The sequence below is a fragment of the Protopterus annectens genome, chromosome 13.part0 (assembly GCF_019279795.1).
Source record: "Protopterus annectens isolate FY-2018-M chromosome 13.part0, PAN1.0, whole genome shotgun sequence".
Classification (NCBI taxonomy): Eukaryota; Metazoa; Chordata; order Ceratodontiformes; family Protopteridae; genus Protopterus; species Protopterus annectens.
In genome coordinates, this window is record NC_056747.1 from 410,057,203 (window position 1) to 410,074,663 (window position 17,461).

Sequence of the window (17,461 nt, forward strand, 5' to 3'; positions counted from 1 at the left end):
GTAAGTAGATTTACTTCATAACTTGTCATTGATCCCCGGATGAATCCTTTCCTTACTAGTAAGTATGGAATGCCAACCTTGTTTAGATAGTCTATTGCCCTTGACCCGGTCTATAATAAGAAACATAAAACTAGCTGTTTTATGTGACTGACAATGTCTGTATAGTGCATTAGTTAACTTTTTATTTCTAATTTCACTAAGATGTTCAGAAATACGACTTTTCAATTGTCTGGAAGTTTGCCCCACATAAAAAGCAGAACATTGACACATAACCAAATACACTACCCAGTCAGAACTACAATTGCCAAAAAAATGAATATCAAATAATTAACCAGTATTCTTACTGCTAAAAGCTGTAGTTTTAAACATGCATCTACAAAAACTGCAATGTCCACAGGGGTGAGAGCCCACCAACTTATCCTCCATAATAGTAAGTTGGTTAGAATAAGAATGTTTTTGAAGGGTCCTTTTATAATGGGCAAAATGAGAATTCATAGTTTTTCCTCTCCTAAAGGAAAATAAACATCTATCCAACAAAAGGGGACTCGATTCTTTATTAGCATTAAGGATATTCCAATGTTTATTAACTGTATTTTGCAACAAATCAATATTGTTACCAAATGTGGTAACCAGCCTCTTGGTCTGTGATTCACCCTCTTTTTCCTTTTTCTTGTACTCTAATAGATCCAATCTATTACAATTAGTAGCCCATTCACTGACTCTATGTACATCTGGTGCCCTATAACCCCTCATTAGGAATCTCTCTGTAAGATCCTGCTTGGCCTCCAAATAATCACTGTCTGTAGAACATATTCTTCTCTTTCTTAAAAATTGGGATTTTTGGAATATTGTTGATTGTATGCCTGGGGTGAAGACTAGATGCATATAATAAATTGTTATATTGTGGGTACTTTTTGTAAACTAAACTACTCAGTGTATCATCTGGTTATCGTAGAATTTTGACATCCAGAAAATTGATCTCCTTGATCTCATAAGTAGCAGTAAATTCAATCCCCCACTGGTTTCCATTAATATAGTCCAGAAACTCCAAAAGATCATCAACACCCCCACGCCATACAAGCCAACAATCATCCAAAAAACGCCTCCATATGTCTATTTCAGTAAGGAAAATGTTATGCATTTCATCATAAATTATTTGATCTTCTATATAACCCATAAAAAGTTCCGCATGTATGGGGGCAAATGAGGCCCCCATAGCTGTTCCCTGTTGTTGCCAATAATATTCCCCCTTAAAATGGAAGACATTTTTTTGTTAGGATATGCTCCGTCAGACAAATGATAAGGGTATTAAAACCCGGCGAATACAAATTTACTTTATTAAACCAATAATCCAGAGTTTGTAATCCCGCCCAATGGGGGATACTAGTATAAAGGGATTTGACATCCAGCGTGCACATGAGCCAGTGAGGTTCTAATTGAGAATCTGAAATGATTTTAAGAAACTCTGTAGTATCCTTTATCCTTGCAGTAACGTATGGTAATAACGGATGTAAATATTGAGTCAGAAATACAGAAATAGGCTCTGTTAAGGACCCTCTCCCTGAAACAATAGGCCTACCCGGAGGCTGATTCAAATTTTTATGAATTTTGGGCAAAAGGTAAAGGTACCGTTGGGCCGGATCACTGACCATGAGCTGCTGTTTAACCTGTACACTGATAATGCCCTCCTCTATAACTATCTCTAAAAATGCATCAATTTCTTTCTCAAATTCTGGTGTGGGGTCAGTTGGCATTTTCCTATAATACTGAGGGTCAGACAATTGTCCATTTCCCTCATTTCAGTAATAACTGGCATCCATAATTACCACCGCCCCACCTTTGTCTGCCGGAAGGATGATAATATCATTGTTAGCATATAAATCCTTAAGAGCCTGTTGTTCCCCCTTTGAAAGGTTATGTCGAAACCTTTGAGATAGATTATAGTTAAAATGTAAATCCTTCAAAACTGCCTCCTGAAAAGTGTCTAGATGCTTGTTTATTGGTTTCATAAATTTTGATTTGTGAAAGCGAAATTCAGTAGAGCTAGAGGAAGACTCAGTTGTACCAAAAAACAATTTTAAATTTAACTTTCTACAAAAAGCAATCAAATCTGACACAAAAACATGTTCTTCCACAAAAAAGTTAGGTACAAATCCCAAACCTTTATTAAGTAAGGACTGTTCATCTTGAGATAAAACATACTTGGAGATGTTATGTATGTTAAAAGTGTTAGCTACTATTTCATTATTGATTACAACATATTCTCTAAAGTTACTACCTTTGTGTTTGCGCACCCCTCTATGTCGTTTACCCCTAAAGGGCTGACCTGGGTCCTTACTTTCTTGGGGTCTGGAGACTCTCTTACAAATGTGCCCTCTGTGTCAGTCATAGAAGATTCTTCCCCCGAGGTACTAAAACCTTGTGTGGATTTCTTAAGTATGGAACGAGGTCTTTTCTTTCTAATATTAGGTCTGTTCAGATTATTCTCTTTAAATCTAACCCCCCTCTGTGACTCAAAGGGCCTGCCCCTCTCATAGTCATCCATATCTCTATGGAATTTACGCAACTTCCTTTCTTTAATAATATTCTCAAAACTGAGAAGATCCCTGGATAGTTTTCCCAAGTTCTCCACAAAAGGTGGGCTTCCCTCAAATTGTTTCATATTCTCACATATTCCTTTAACCTCCTGAATATTCTGTGCAATGGTTCTTTGATAATAGGATGTTAAAATCTCAGCAAATGTCATAGTGGCCCTTTGTTGATCCTTATTCCAGTCCTCCATCAATATATCATCAGTTTTTCCAACCAAAGGCTGTGTTCTCACTCTTAGGCCACGCGGTGTAATACCTTTGCATTTGTATGCCTTAAATAATTTTAAGTTCCATATATTGGTTCTCAAGATTTTCATCTCCTTATTTAACTTTTGAAACAGCAAGTTACAGCCGTCTACTGGATCTCCAGATTGTTCCTGTGGGACTCCTTCCCCATTAGTCCCAATACCAAAAATTTTTATATCATCTCGATCGGCACACAGCCCCTGTAAAATATTTTGGAGGTCCATGACCATAAGCCACTAACTTGCACAATTTAGACCCCAAAAATGTGGCTGGAGGTTAAAATCGGTGTGACCTTGTTTTATTTAGAAGATAGAAAATCCACTATCGAATTGTTCAGCCCTTGGGAAAACACCCATTAAATTAACCCAAGAATATATCAGCCTTAACAATAAACTATTACTATAGAGAGAGGCAGGTCCCCAGAAGCCACTAGTGGGAAATATATAAACGAAAAGGACAAAATGATCTACTATCTTAAACTAAAAAAATGTTTTTATATATATATATATATATATATATATATATATATATTATTTTTTATAGAATATTCTCATGAGCATAACATACTCAAAAGAAACAAAAATCCAAAAGAATATATAGATTATTACAATCATTGTTGTCCTAATAATCCCATACTATAACCTCCTTATGATGAAAAAGGACAAAAAGTCCCCTAAATTGTAAGTCGTTCTCGTCTACTGACTATATGTTATGTAAAAAATGAAATAACAGACCCCAACATTGATATTACTCCATCTGTGTCCCAAATGAACAAATATAACCACTAACCTACTTCACGTCTCAATCGAGTGGTTGTATATATAATATATTAAATCCTATACTTGGGAAATCGGGTGTTAATAGGTCATAAATCATATATGTATAAACATCCTACAATAAATCATTCTACTTGTGTTAATACTCATATTGCAGTATTGTGACCAAACAAAACAAAGCGTAGTAATGAATGAAAACATACATCATTACAATTGTTCTAAATAAGCTTGTAGCTTTCTATATGGAAAATGTTGCTACCAATAATGTCATTAGAACACACAAACTTTTTAAGGTCAAGGCAATATTGGTTAACAAAATCACTTTGTACAAAAAGAGTTTTTTTGTCCCAACTTAAAATCTGAGAAGAATGATTGTTCATAAAAGTCCATTAAATCATACAACAGCATTCTTATTGTGACCAAAACCACATAATTGAATCCAAACACATTTCGCATAGAGAAAAATGTGTCTGTATTTCTTTGGCCTTTGTAAAAAACCACTTCTTTATAACCTCGATGTTATAACAATAAGCCACTGTTTAAATAAAAGGAGCCTTAGGTACACATAAAGAAAAATGTCTCTATATTTTCGTGGCTGTATTTTTGTTTAATTTTTGAACATGTGCGATTGCCTTGCACCAGTCGTACCTGCTAGCTACATTTGGTGTGCTTTATCCATTTATGTCATGGAGTGCCTGGTAGTTGTAAAGTTCAGAATTATCCATGGAGGAATCAGCAAATTAATCTTAACAGGATATCTAAATGACAGCCACAAACTGCACAAGTTTATTACCACTGTTCCATCACTCAGAATCTAGTTGGATGCATATACACAGTGAAGCTTTGTGTAGTCCTTTTATTTTGTTGTGGTACAGGTTGTGGCCTTGGAAGTGGAGTAATGTCTGACATAGTTGCTGAAATATGTTTTGATCTCCAAGCCTTTATAGAATCTTTGACTTGCTTAAATGATCTGTATTGCCTTATGCATGTCTTCTGTAGACCATCCTGCTGTCTTCAGAGTTCCATTGTGCAGAAGAGATCCTAACCATCATTGCTGTACTCTCAGTAGACAGTGTTCTTTATAACCCTCCTACTAAGCGAGAAGATGTGCAGTCTGCCAGAAAAAAGTTCATCTCCAGTGAGGGCGATCATATGACTCTGCTCAACATATATCGGGCTTTCAAAAATGTTAGCAGAAATAAGGTAAGCATTTTTATAGTTCATGATTATTAGCAGTGTTGCTGTTTAAGGTTGATTGGACAGTGTGAAGTTACAGAAAAGTCATTAAAACAAGACTTATCACCTTTCTTGGGGAAGCTGCATTTAACTATTTGTTTCTGCAAAGTAAAAAGCCAATCTGCATATTACATGCCTCATTTCATTTGGGAGGAGGGGCCTTTAAACATTGTATGCATTAAATGAATTTGTGAAATGTGCACTTAATAGACTAAGGAACTTGTATTGAGGTCTGTAACCATCAATACTGTCAGGCTTACTGCTTTTCAAAAAGATGTACATTTATTTTAAGAATTGTTTATTAAAACTCTTTCTAAAGTCACTGCTTATTTTTAACATATCAAAACAGATGTAAAATGTAAAGTAACAGATATAGTTCACATGATCGACTTTTCAAAATGTTGACATTTGGATGGGACCATATGATTAACATTTTGAAAATCAAAAACAAAGTAACACCATAAACAATGTTTTTGTAGAGGTTCAAGCCCCCTTGCAACCCTCCTACCCCCTGCTAATTATATACCAACTTTAAGATCTCAGTATAGTGGGAAAAGGTCAGATACCGCAATCCGCACTGTACCGTGATCTCTATACAAACTGTTCAACTTGGTGATTACATTGTCTTGACCATATGAAATTCGACCATTTTGAAAATTTGATCATCTGAAGTAGATCCAAAATTAATAGCTGCTATGTATAGCAACTTTTGCAATAACTGGTTAATTGAATTGGTAGTCCCATTGATCGCATAAGATGCCTCCGTTTTCATGGAGGTATAGTTAAATTGTTATAACGCAGAGTTTCAAATGCTGTTGTTACTAGCAGTGAGTACACATGATACCTAAAGCAGGTTTAGATTTACTTGCAGGAATTTCCTAGGTAACATGTTGGAAAGGGGGCTCCTCATTCAATAATGCATGATCTTGTTCTTACATGTAGTTGAAGTGGAAAAACAAACTAAGTAGCAAAACCAAGGGTTTAACATAATTTGAGGAAGGTTGGGAATTTGAATTTTTGGGTCTTTCTGTGATTTAAGCTCTGAATTAGAGCAATCATAATGCTCTAATCCGATCACTCTTTACAGGACAGTTATTTCATGGGAGACCACAGTAGCAGGACAGTGTAGTGGAGTATGCAGAGTTTCAACCATAACGGATTAAAAGGCAGGGTAAATCAAGTAAGTTCCACAGAAGACACAGATTGATTAGACACGTCAGTGTCTCACTGTTAATAAAAGAAAATGCATATAGAAAGGTAAACAATCTAACTTCTTAATATACAGTGCTAATTTCTGTGGAAAATTTTAAAAGCAAAGAGTTTATTATGCATCTGTCATTGGGAGTATAACAGCAGCAGTATGTCACTATTTCTGTTAGAGGAGGTGGATGTAAAGCATGTTAAAATAGGCAGACACACTGGCTGTTGAGCTTATTGCCTGCAACAGTTTAATTGCTGATTGTTGTTTGCATCTCTTTAGTAACTTCTACATTAAATGACACAAGTGGCAGGACAGAATTTTACTGGTGTGTTGATGGACTGTGTGAACAGAGAACTGAGCAGTCATTTTACCTTATAAGAAATGTTTATGCAACGGTTGTGGTCAAAAAGTGTAGCAAATGTATCCGTTTCCTTGTAAACAAATGCCTAGCATTGATAGTTACTTTGTAAAAGAATGTTGTTCATAACCACCTTTCTTACCCTTGATTTAGTCTGTTCTAATACTGTGTCTGCATTACTATAGATGCTACACAACAGTGAAGGTGAAGTACATAAAGCAACAATTTTATTTTCACAACTGTGTATAACACCAGATCTGAAGTTGTGTTTTGTTTTTCATTTGGTCTTCAACCTATGGGACTCTGATCTAACACAGATCCGACTCAGAAGTATACGCCAGCATTGGAGCCAAAATCCAAGGTCCTCCCCTACCCACAAGGCCCTGCTGTCCCTCCTCTCCTAAGATTGCGTTTGCCGCATGTTAGAACAGTACAGATCACCGGGTTCTGAGCTCCTCTAGGGTTGTTTCTCAGAGTTTTTTTTTTTAGCTTATTCAAGTCAGTTCTTTTGGGTTTTTCTGTTAACCTCTACTTACCCTTTCTCTTCCTTTTTGCGTGGTGTGTTTTCGGTCTTGAAAAATTTATATATTCTGTTCTGCCCTTCTATCTTCCCTTTCTCTCTCCTCTTTTCTTGTGGTGTGTGTGCGCGCTTGTGTGCGCGCGCGCGTGTGTGTGTGTGTGTGTGTGTGTGCGCGCACATTCCTGCATGTACACGCTTGTTCCCATGGCTGATCTTCCAGAGCCAGCTGAGTTCAAGAAATTTACAGAGTGTGGGCATAAGATTCCTCCATCTGATGCTTACACTCTGTGCATGGTGTGCTTGGGGGGGTGACCCACCTAGATTCCTCCTGTTCAGTTTGTGCGGGTTTTAACCAACGTGCACTTATTGACAGGAGAAACAAGCTGATTTTTTAAGGGCCTTTTGGTCCCTTCCTCGGAGGCTTCTCCTTCTCTCCCCTCCGCTTCTGGGATTCAGACTCCTGCCAAGAAGTCTGGGGGTGGGGCCAGGGCCAGGCACAAGGAGCAGGATCGGCATAGGAAGCGGTATCCTGACTGGTCTTTCTCTGCCAAGCCTCCTGCTAAGTCTAAACCCATTGTGGTTCAGAGTTCTCCTTGGCTCCGCCACCCCCCTCCCATTTCTCCCTTGAGCAGGAGAGTTCCTGAGCCAAGTCTCCTGCCTGTGCCTCTCCTCTGCACCATTCCTGGCCGGGGTTGGTGTCTTCCTCTGTCCGATCCACTCGCAGCCTGTCTAAAGCTGAGGTGGACAGAATGATAATGATGTTCCTCTGGGCTCAGATACAGCTTGAAGTCTTGCCTGCTCCATCCCCCTCTGGAGCCGTGAGCACACAACCTGGCTTTGTTCCAATTTCTCCTTCTCCGATCCGACCTTCGGCTTCGGAGTTCTTGGGTCTGAGGTTTCCCAGTGTTGAGGTGTCAGCGCCGATGGTCACTTGTACCTTGATGCCGACAGTTACCTTGAGCGGTTCAGCTCCAATGTCATCGGACCTTACTTACTCTCTGAGTTGTAGCTTTGGTGTCAGCTGCAAGGTTTTCGGCGCTGGGGAAGCTCTGCTCCAACTCCCCCTTTGGCGCCAGAGGTGACGGTCTAGGAGGCCCTGACACTGGCAGCTTCAGCTCTGGCTGCACTGTCTTCCAGGGTCGATTCACCTTCAGCCTTCGAGGTGGTGAAGAGGGTCCTCTCGGCTCCTTCGAGGGCCTTGACACTTTCCTCCTTGGAGCCCAACCTGGCTCCTTCTGTTTCTAGTATGGAGTCATCCATCTTGCCCCCTCAGGGACAGCGTGTTACCAAACCACCCCAGGATGTTCCTTTTCATGAACCACTTGAAGCTTCAGAGTCTTTTCCAGAGTGTCCCCATGAAGAGGTACCTCTGAAGCATACATGCAAGAGGAGGCACATAGATTCCCCAGTGGAATCTCTCACAGAAGATACGGATTTGGATGAGAGGGAGGGTTCCCCTCGATCACCCCCTGATGATGTCTCATTCGGAGATGATATGGAGATCCTGCATCAGAGAGGTGAGTGGTCTTCCTTTAAACCCAACCCTGATGAGTCCATATTCCTGGAGGCATGTAGCACAGTACCTTCTACATCTTGGGTGAGTTCCCTGCAGACCCTTTGGTGGATTTCATCTCCTGCAGGGTATGGAAGGAACCAGACACAGTTGAGCCCATTCATAAGCGCATGGACAAGGTAATCAGTGCCCCATCGGACAGTCCCCTCTGATCCAAGGGTTCCCTGGTCGAAGCCATGGTGGTTGCCGTGGCCACCAAAAATTAGCTGGCTCAGGAGAGCTCCTCGTTCCATCCTCTATACAGGGAGTCTAGGGCAGTGGACCATTTTGGGAAGCGAGTGTACGCTTCAGTTGCCTTTGCTCTGCATCTGCTGAACTACTTGGCACACATCACCAGACAGCAGAGAGAGCTGGTTAAGGAGTTTTCTGCGTCTGTCCCAGGGTCCATGTCAGAGGAGAAGAAGAAGGTTTTCTCTTCCCAACTGGCCACCCCAACAGCCATATTGAATACATCCATGAGGCTACTTTCTCATGCAGCTGAGTGTGCCCAAGAGAGGCCGGGATGGACATCACCATTAGGCAGCACACGTGGCTCCAGCTTTGTGCTTTTTCAGAACCCTTTAAGGCGTCGTTCACGAATGCCCCTTTTCATGGGTCCAATTTGTTTGCACCTACTGTTTGCAACACTCTTACCCAGTGTGAGAAAGACTGGAAGACCTTGTCTGCTGTCAGGATCCACTTCTGTACCCCACAATGGACCTAATCTAGGAACCAGTGTGGGAGCAAGAAGTTGTGGTTTTGAAAGTCTCAGTGCTTTTCCCAGGATGTTCAGGGTCAACCTTCCCCCAGGGCAGAGGGGGAATGACAGAAGCCATCCACATGGCAGAGGGGGTCTGAGGAACCAAGGGTCTTGAGATTCGTTCTTGGACAGACCCTTTCAGCAATCCTGAGGGATTGCCTAACTGCTCTGCTCTGGAGGCAGCAGGGGGGTGTTTTTCTCTCTCTCTCTCCACCCAGCAGCCTGGGAGTCCATCACAGATGATTGTTAGCTGCTTCAAATTATATCCAGAGGTTATTACATTTCATTTTTTCATCCCCCACTCCGAATAGAAACCTCATGGATGTTCCACCTGGCCAGCAGGAGACGGCAGCCAAAGAAATCACCAGGCTGTTCAAAAACGAGTTATCCAGCCTGTCCCCCCAAACCAATCTGGATTAGGCATTTATTCCAGGTTCTTTTTGGTGCCAAAGAATACGGGGGACTTTAGACCCATTCTGAATCTTACTACCCTGAATCTGTCCATTGCCAAAACAAAGTTTCAGATGGTCAGTCTACACTCCATTCTGTCCTTTCTGCAGAGCAATGACTGGATGTGCTTGGTGGGACTTCAGGACACGTACTATCACATAAAAATGAACAGGCACTCCAGAAGGTTTGTTCACTTCTGGCTGGGAGCCAATCACTTCAATTCAGAGTAATCCCCTTTGGACTTGCCACAGACCCCAGGTGTTTACCAAAGCGATGGCTGTAGTGGCAACTCACTTGACACTGCAGGGATTCCAGGTCTTCCCTTACCTGGATGACTGATTTGGCTCCTCTCTGCTCCCACCAGGCATCGACTGCTTCAAGCCAGGGATTACCTCCTTCTCCTAGCACCATATGTGGGCATAACGATCAATATGGCCAAATAGAATGTGGAACCTGTTCAGGTGTTATATCTTATAGATGCTCCGTTGGATATAATTCAGGGCAGGGTGTTTCTGCCTTTAGGGAGGTTATTTCCTCTCCAACAGCATGTGCAGTCTGTTCTACAGGCCCCCTACCCCCCAGCAGGTATGGTTCTTTGGGTGTTGGGGTCCACAGCCATAATAACCCTACTACCAAAGGCGCGTCTACACGTGAAAATTCTTCAATGGACCTTGGGGGTGCAGTGGTCCATACTCGAACTTCCTCTGTCGTACTCGGTCCAGCTTTCCTGGGTTTAGTGAGACTCCCTTTGCTGATGGTTCCATTCTCCGCACCTCGTTCTGCGCTGCCCATTTGTTCTTCCTTCCCCCTCGGTCATGGTTACTACAGATGCCTCCCAGCTCAGTTGAGGGGCATTGCATGGAGCAGATGGTCCAAGGCATGTGGTCCGCCTGGGAGACCAAATTGCATATCAGTATCCTGGAGATAAGAGCAGTGCTTCTGGAGTTGCAAGCCCTTCAAGCCTTTCTTCCCACCGGGACAATTGCCATCCAGACGGACATGTCCGTTGTCTGGTATAGTAACAGACGAGGGGGGGGGGCAGATCTTATCCCCTTTGCTGCGAGACCATGAGGTTATGGGAATGGGTGATCACTTCCAACTGGTTTCTGGTGGCAGTGCACATTCTATGGAAGTCCAACATTCTAGGGGACAGGCTCAACAGAATCATTCTGATACCTTACGAGTGGTCTCTGAATCCTTCAGTGGTGGACATGATCTTTTAAAAGTGGAGTCATCCTTGCTGCGATCTCTTCCCCTCTCCTCCCAATGCAAAGTGCAGGGAGTTTTTTGTCCTGATCTCCCCCCCCCCCCTCCGGGGAATCACCCAGAGAAGCCTTGATCCATGCTTGGCCCTCCAGTCTAATTTACGCTCACCCTTCTCAGCCTCTGATTCCCAAGTTTCTTCAGAAGGTACAATGGTTGAAGAGCAGAGTCATCCTTATTGCCCCCTCTGGCCTCTCTAAGTTTGTTTCCAACTCTTTGGTCTCATCTGGTATGTCCACCCTGGACTCTGGATCTCATCTGTCACCCATCAGGGGTTCCACATTCAGACTTAGCATGAAGCTTTCCTCTTGGGTGCTCCAGTTCCTTTGATGGCTAAGACTCCCAGTCTGTCTTCACCAGTCAATAAGATTTTGGTTGCAACTCACAAGGCCTCTACTAGAAAGATGTATTCCAGTAAATCGAAATGTTTTTCTGTCTGGGCATCACAGCACAAATTAGATCCTTTTAGAGTTACCGTTCTGGCCATTTTAGATTTTCTAGCCCGTATTTTTTACAATGGGGCCTGCTTTCCTATGATTAAAATTCAGTTTGCAGCCCTCTCATATTTTCATGAGGGAGAGAATTCTGCCTCCTTGGCTTCTTCTAAGCTGTTCAAGGCTATTTTTGAAGGGTACTTTTCTCCTTAGGCCACCAATCAAGGACTCCACACCTCCTTGGGATCTGACTCTGGTTTTACTGGCCCTAGTTTCTCCTCCTTTCAAACCAGCTGCCGCTGTGGATTTACAGTTCTTATCTTGGCAGACAGCCTTCTTGGTGACCATCACTTTGACAAGCAGGTTATCTGAGTTGCTGGCATTGTCAATTAAGCCTCCTTATCTTATCTTCCAAAAGGATAGAGTGACTCTTTGTACCAACCCCTTTCTTGCCAAAGATGGCCTCCAAAGGTAATATTAACCAGGTGATTCATTTGCCAGTTTTCTTCCCAAATTATCAGAACAAAGGGAAATACAAATTACATATACTTGATGTCCACAGACAGTTGCGCTTTTATTTGGACAGAACCAAAAATATTCAACAGTCTGATCAACTTTTTGTATCATTTTCTAAGCCCCGTTTGGGAAACCTATTTCTAAGGTCACTCTTGCTCATTGGATTTCCAGTTGTATCTCTGTGGTTTATGGCTCCAAATGTTTACCTCTACCTGGCCCTGTCTGGGTGCTTCCTGCCAGAGAGTGTTTACTTCTGTGGCCTTTTAGTCCAGGGTTCCAATTAATGACATTTGTTCGGCTGCTACTTGGTTTTCTTCACATACATTTATCTGCCGTTACAAGTTGGACATTCTGTCCAGGAGCAGGGCTTCCTTTGCCTCTGCCATGCTCCATAACATCCTTCCATGAGGCCCTCCCAAGGTTATTGTAGCTACGGACTCTGTCCCATAGGTTGAAGACCAAATAAAAAAACAACAACTTCAGGTAAAGAAGTTATGTACTTACCATAATCCATCTGAGTTGTTGCTTTTGATTTGTTTTCAACCAACCCCCCCTCCTTCCCCCTGTCTTTATGGTGGACTGGACAGATGCAGATGCAGGCTTCTTCTTGGTCTGAGTTGAGTCCGGTGTGTGTCTGTCCCTTCAGTGGTCAGGGATTAAGTTTTTTTTTTGGTGTAGGTGGGTTGGTGCTGTCCTGCAGCAAACTCAGTCTGAGGGGAGGAGGGAGATTGCGGCATTATGGGTAGTGGAGGAGCTCAGATTTCCGCACCGATGCTGGAGTATACGGCCAAGTCGGATCCGAGTCCCATAGGCTGAAGACAAATGAAAAGCAACAACTCAGATGGAACGTTTTGGTAAGTACATAACTTCTTTTTATTGAACTGCACATGCTTGACTAATCCCAATAGCTGCACTAAAACATTAGTTCCTTTCACTCACTGCAGCTCTTGCAGTAATCCTTTAAAAATGAAGCTTGTCTCCTGAGTATGCAATTATTAAACAGAATGCTAGTGTCTGTTCCCAGATAGTTTGTGAAGTGATCCAAAGCAGATTGCAACAAGAAAAACAAAAAAAATCTGTGAGGGTAAGTTTTGATCTAACATGGTCTGGTTTGTCGTCCACTGCTGAAAGAACTGAAGCTCTAGCCCTCTATCTCATCAGCAATAGTAAAATTTTCCAAGGATTCAACACTGCCCCTTTATCAGTAATCCATTACAGCCCACCATCTTATTCCAGATCTTGTTTTCCACTCATAGTGTAGGGGCAAAGTTATAAATGGCCCTAAGCTTCTTTTCAGCAACTTGCTATTAATATCTTTTGTACTACTTTTGTAGTGTTTTTGAATAGTTTTGATGAGTCTTTAGACTTGTCTTGAAGGGTTTTTTTTTCTGCTGTGTTGATGAACTTTTTTCAGCCTTACTCCCTTCCCTTGAGTTATTTTGTGACATTTGTATTTTTCCTTGTTACTGGTAGTTAGGGTGTAGTTGCTTATTGTTGCTGTTACTGCTAGCATTTTCTAGTCTGAAATGCTGATAAATGGCTTGCAGTGAATTTTTTTCAGTAGGGAGAAAGGAGTTTTTTATGGGTAAAAGCTACACCCGCAAGGTAAATATATTAAGTAGGTCATGTATTTTGAGTTCTGTTCATCTCAAAGAAGACTGTTTAGTTTTAAAGAAGTTTGCTAAAAGGATCATTGTAGGCAGCTGTGACAGGTTAATTCTTAAAGGTGTCCTGTGTGACCAGTTCACTTCTTCAACTTTAAAAAAACCTATAGCAAGCCACCCTAAAGATATTACTGAAAACTCAAAATCTAGAAGAAAGGAGTCTTTGTCTAAATTGGCAGTAAAGGTAGAAGAGCATCTTCCTGTCGGTCCCAGGTTAGGTACTGTTTGCAGAAATAATATAATTTCTCTTTCAAAGGTGTAACTTTAGCCAGATTTCCCATTCTAGGCCCTCTTCTACAAAGTCCATTTTTTCCAGTAGGTCGGTTATCTTTATTGGCTACGAAATACTGTCCAGAACCATGCTTTAGGTCCCACTAGATTTGGGCCTTTTCTTGTCTCCCCTTTTTTGTAGGGCCTGGGGATGGTGCCAGCTAGTTCTACCTGCCTCCCCATCTGTCCCTGTTCTGTTGTTAATTAAGTAGAGGCCATCAAGCTCCCTGCAAGCTCCTGCAATGGACCAGGATGGTTCTTAATGTAGTGGAGCTGTGCCATCAGCTTTGATGTTGTCTGGACAATATTTTTGGTGCCAGGCTTCTATGGGATTGAGGGGCTCAGGGTCATGATCTCTAGGCAGAGTTTGACACTGGTCAGTGTTGTGCTTGTGTTTAAGTTTGAGTTCTCACTCTAAAGTCTTTAAGGCAAGAAAGCTAGTGTTAATATCATCCTTAGGATTCACTGTGCCAGGGCTACGTGTTGGCTCTGAAGTCATTGTCAAGCTTTATGGGTCAGGGATTCAACAGTTTCCACTAGTGTCAACACCAAACTCAATGCTAATAAAGCAACTACAGCTGCAGTGGCCTCCCCTGGAGCTTGCATCTAGGGCAGTCTCTTCCAAAGACCTTATCGTTCCTCTTCTGGGACTGTAAGAGTTTCTTATCACGGGGAGCAAAGAGCCACCACCACCATGGGGTGAAATTGGTTTCCACTTCAAGGTTATCCCCTTCAGAAGAGTCCCCAAAAGGACAACCAAGTGAAATGTATAGGAGGTGGCACTTGGATTCCCCACCCCAGAGTCTGTTGAGTTAGACACCTACTCTGTGAATGAGACTGGTTTCCCACTTATTCCTCTTGATGACCCCATATTGTTGCAGAAAAAGAAAGGTTGGCCCATTTATACCTGTCAGCCTCATAACAGTTGTAAGAGGCCCATCTTTCCTTCTATCTTCTTGGATGGTACTGTCATTGGCAGAATGGTGACATTACTACAGAGGCATCAAAAATGGTAGCAGTGACCAAAAAAACTGACAGAATACATTTACTCCCACAAGGAATGGGGATGTTAGGGAAAAAATAATCTGATCATTGTTTCTGATCCCGCAGTAGCTGTAGCAACCCTGAAGAGGGTCTCTACTCCTCAGAGGCCTGCAGTCTACCCTCCATTTAAAGAGACCAGGAATTTGATAAACAGAGTCTGAGCTTTTCTCTACCTCCTCTTTATGGGCACTTACCTTAAGTAAAAGGCACATATAGCAAAGATTCCAGCAAGTGATCCTGTATGAGATGTCTCAAACATTGGAGAAGATTACTGATATTTAACCAAGCTCAAGCTGACATTGTTTCTATTTCTAACCTTACTCTCTGACTTGCTTGTAGTGCTACCAGTTGTGCAGTCTGTGCAGCAGACACTGGAGTAATGATAACCATCTTGCCTGGATTCACTTCACAGATTTCCAGCAGAATTTCAGTGCATCATTCCTTAATGTCCCCTGCAATGTCATCAGCCTTTTATAAGGCTGCTGTCATCAAGTTCACAGCTCAAGTGGTCCCCTTTTTCAGGATGCGTAAGAGCCCACAGTAGAAATTGTTCAGGTGTAGCCGACAGTAGTAAAGTCAACAGCCCAGGAAGAACCAACTAAACTGCAATGGCAGCAGCTTTTAAGGTGAATGCTGCGTCAGTGGCTTGAATTTTAGAAATAATCAGAAGTTAAACATCCCTCATTTGGGGTGGGGGAGCATCAGTGGGAAGTTTGCTTTCTTCTCATTGTAGCATGGTATTTCAAATCCATCCATTTTATGAAGGAAAAATAATGAAAGTGGTAATTTAAAAATCTTAAAAACACACACAAATTTTGAGAGCACCCCCCTCAATTGTATATGCCAACTTCAGAGTCACACCGCAGTGGAGAAAGTAGGGAAAAATTAAAAGCACTCCACCAGCTCACATAAAAAGACATTGTAGTGAAACTCACCACAGCCTTAAAAAGAAAAAGCTTCTTGTCTGAATATTCGTTAACGTGAATAGTAGGGAAGTCACAATAGACAGTTTGAGATCTTGTACAACTGTTCCAGTCTGGAAGCAGCTCCTGACTGCTTCACAACTGCTTCCACTCTGGGATTTGGAAGCTGTCTGTCTCTCCACCTACTACCATGGATGGCCATCACATGTTATAGATAGATCTTAAATATAATATTTAGAGGCTATGTAAATTCCTTTTCACCAACCTTCTTAATCACTATCCTTCCCTTTTTTTAGCATGTGACCCTGACAGAAGAGAACAGCATTCATAAGGGTTACATATCCTCAAAAAAACATCTGTAATGTCCCGCTAAACCAGAAATGGTCTGGATTTTATTACAATTTTTTGGGGGTGCAAAAGAAAGCCAAGGACTGCAGACCAGTACTATACATAAGAGACCTAAGTAAATATGTCCCATAGCAAAATCTGTGGATGGTCACTGCGAGATTCATTCTCCTTTCTCTATCCAGAGAAGACTGGATATACTGTTTGGACCTCCAAGATGTCACAAGTTTTTCGTCAGTAAAAGATAAAATCCACACTGTTTTTTATTTTCAAAAATCAGTGTTGCCAAGGAGTCAACGAAAATCATTCAGGTTCAGGTAGAACCCAGTCATCATCAGTTTTGGACTCTGTTCTCAGCTGGAGGAGTTTTGTATACTAATCCATTCTTCATGTCTAAAGTGACTACTGAAGTAAATATTAACCAGACTATTAATCATGCAGTGTTTTTTCCCAGTCAGCCAAATAAAGGTTGAGTACTTGCTACATTGTCTAGGCATCCATAAACATCTACACTTTTCTCTGGATTGCACTGATGAATTCAGTAATGATGTTATTTGTCATCTCTGTTTCTGGCACATTGGGTAGAAAAGTATCTATAGACATATTCAGCTACTTGACAGCATATGATTTATATACAAAAAGTATAAGAAATCCCAACTTACTGGGTAAAAAGCACGTTCTACTAAAGCAGCAGCTACCTCCCAGACCTTCTTCTAGAATTACTTTACTGATGATATATGCAGCTCCACCCAGTTAGATTAGTTTCGTGTGCCTCTGTCCAGCAGAGCCACTGAAGTGATCCCTGGAGTAAACTTTGTTTCCGATCCACTCGTCAAGGTTTCTCTTGAAGAGTGTTAGCAAGGAGCTCTGCCTAATGTAGATTGGAATCTTGTTCCAAAGCGTGGGAAGTCTCTGGGACAGGAATCTATACCTCCAGCACGTCCTATTTATTGTTGTGGTGAGGTTTAGATCCCTGGAGTGTGTGGCTCGAGGGGATATGTTTTTTTTTTTTTTTAGGTGGAGCATGTCCATCAATTCTGGGTTGGACATGGCCTTGTATGTCAGGCAGAGATCACCTCTGAGTAGGTGGTATGCAACCGAGTACAGCTAGAGTTTCTTCAGTCGAGCTGCATAGGGCATCTATTTGAGGTCAGTGATCCTCTTGGTGAGGTACTTCTGTGGTCTTTCCAGCTGTTGCAGGTGTCTTGTAAGGTACATCCCAAATGGAGCGTTGTACTCTATGATGGGTCTGATGAGTAGAGGGACACAATGACTTCTTTTGATCTGGATGCGAGCCTTTTGTGATAAGGTG

General features: G+C 41.9%; 1 protein-coding gene across 1 annotated transcript in view; it reads left to right on the forward strand.

The window, feature by feature from the left end:
- Positions 1-17,461, forward strand: part of DHX33 (DEAH-box helicase 33) — a 380,923-nt gene that overhangs the window by 313,854 nt on the left and 49,608 nt on the right. Inside the window, exon 10 of the mRNA XM_044054042.1 lies at positions 4,613-4,816. Within this exon, the coding sequence (XP_043909977.1) occupies positions 4,613-4,816 (204 nt within the window). The remainder of the gene's footprint in view (positions 1-4,612; positions 4,817-17,461) is intronic.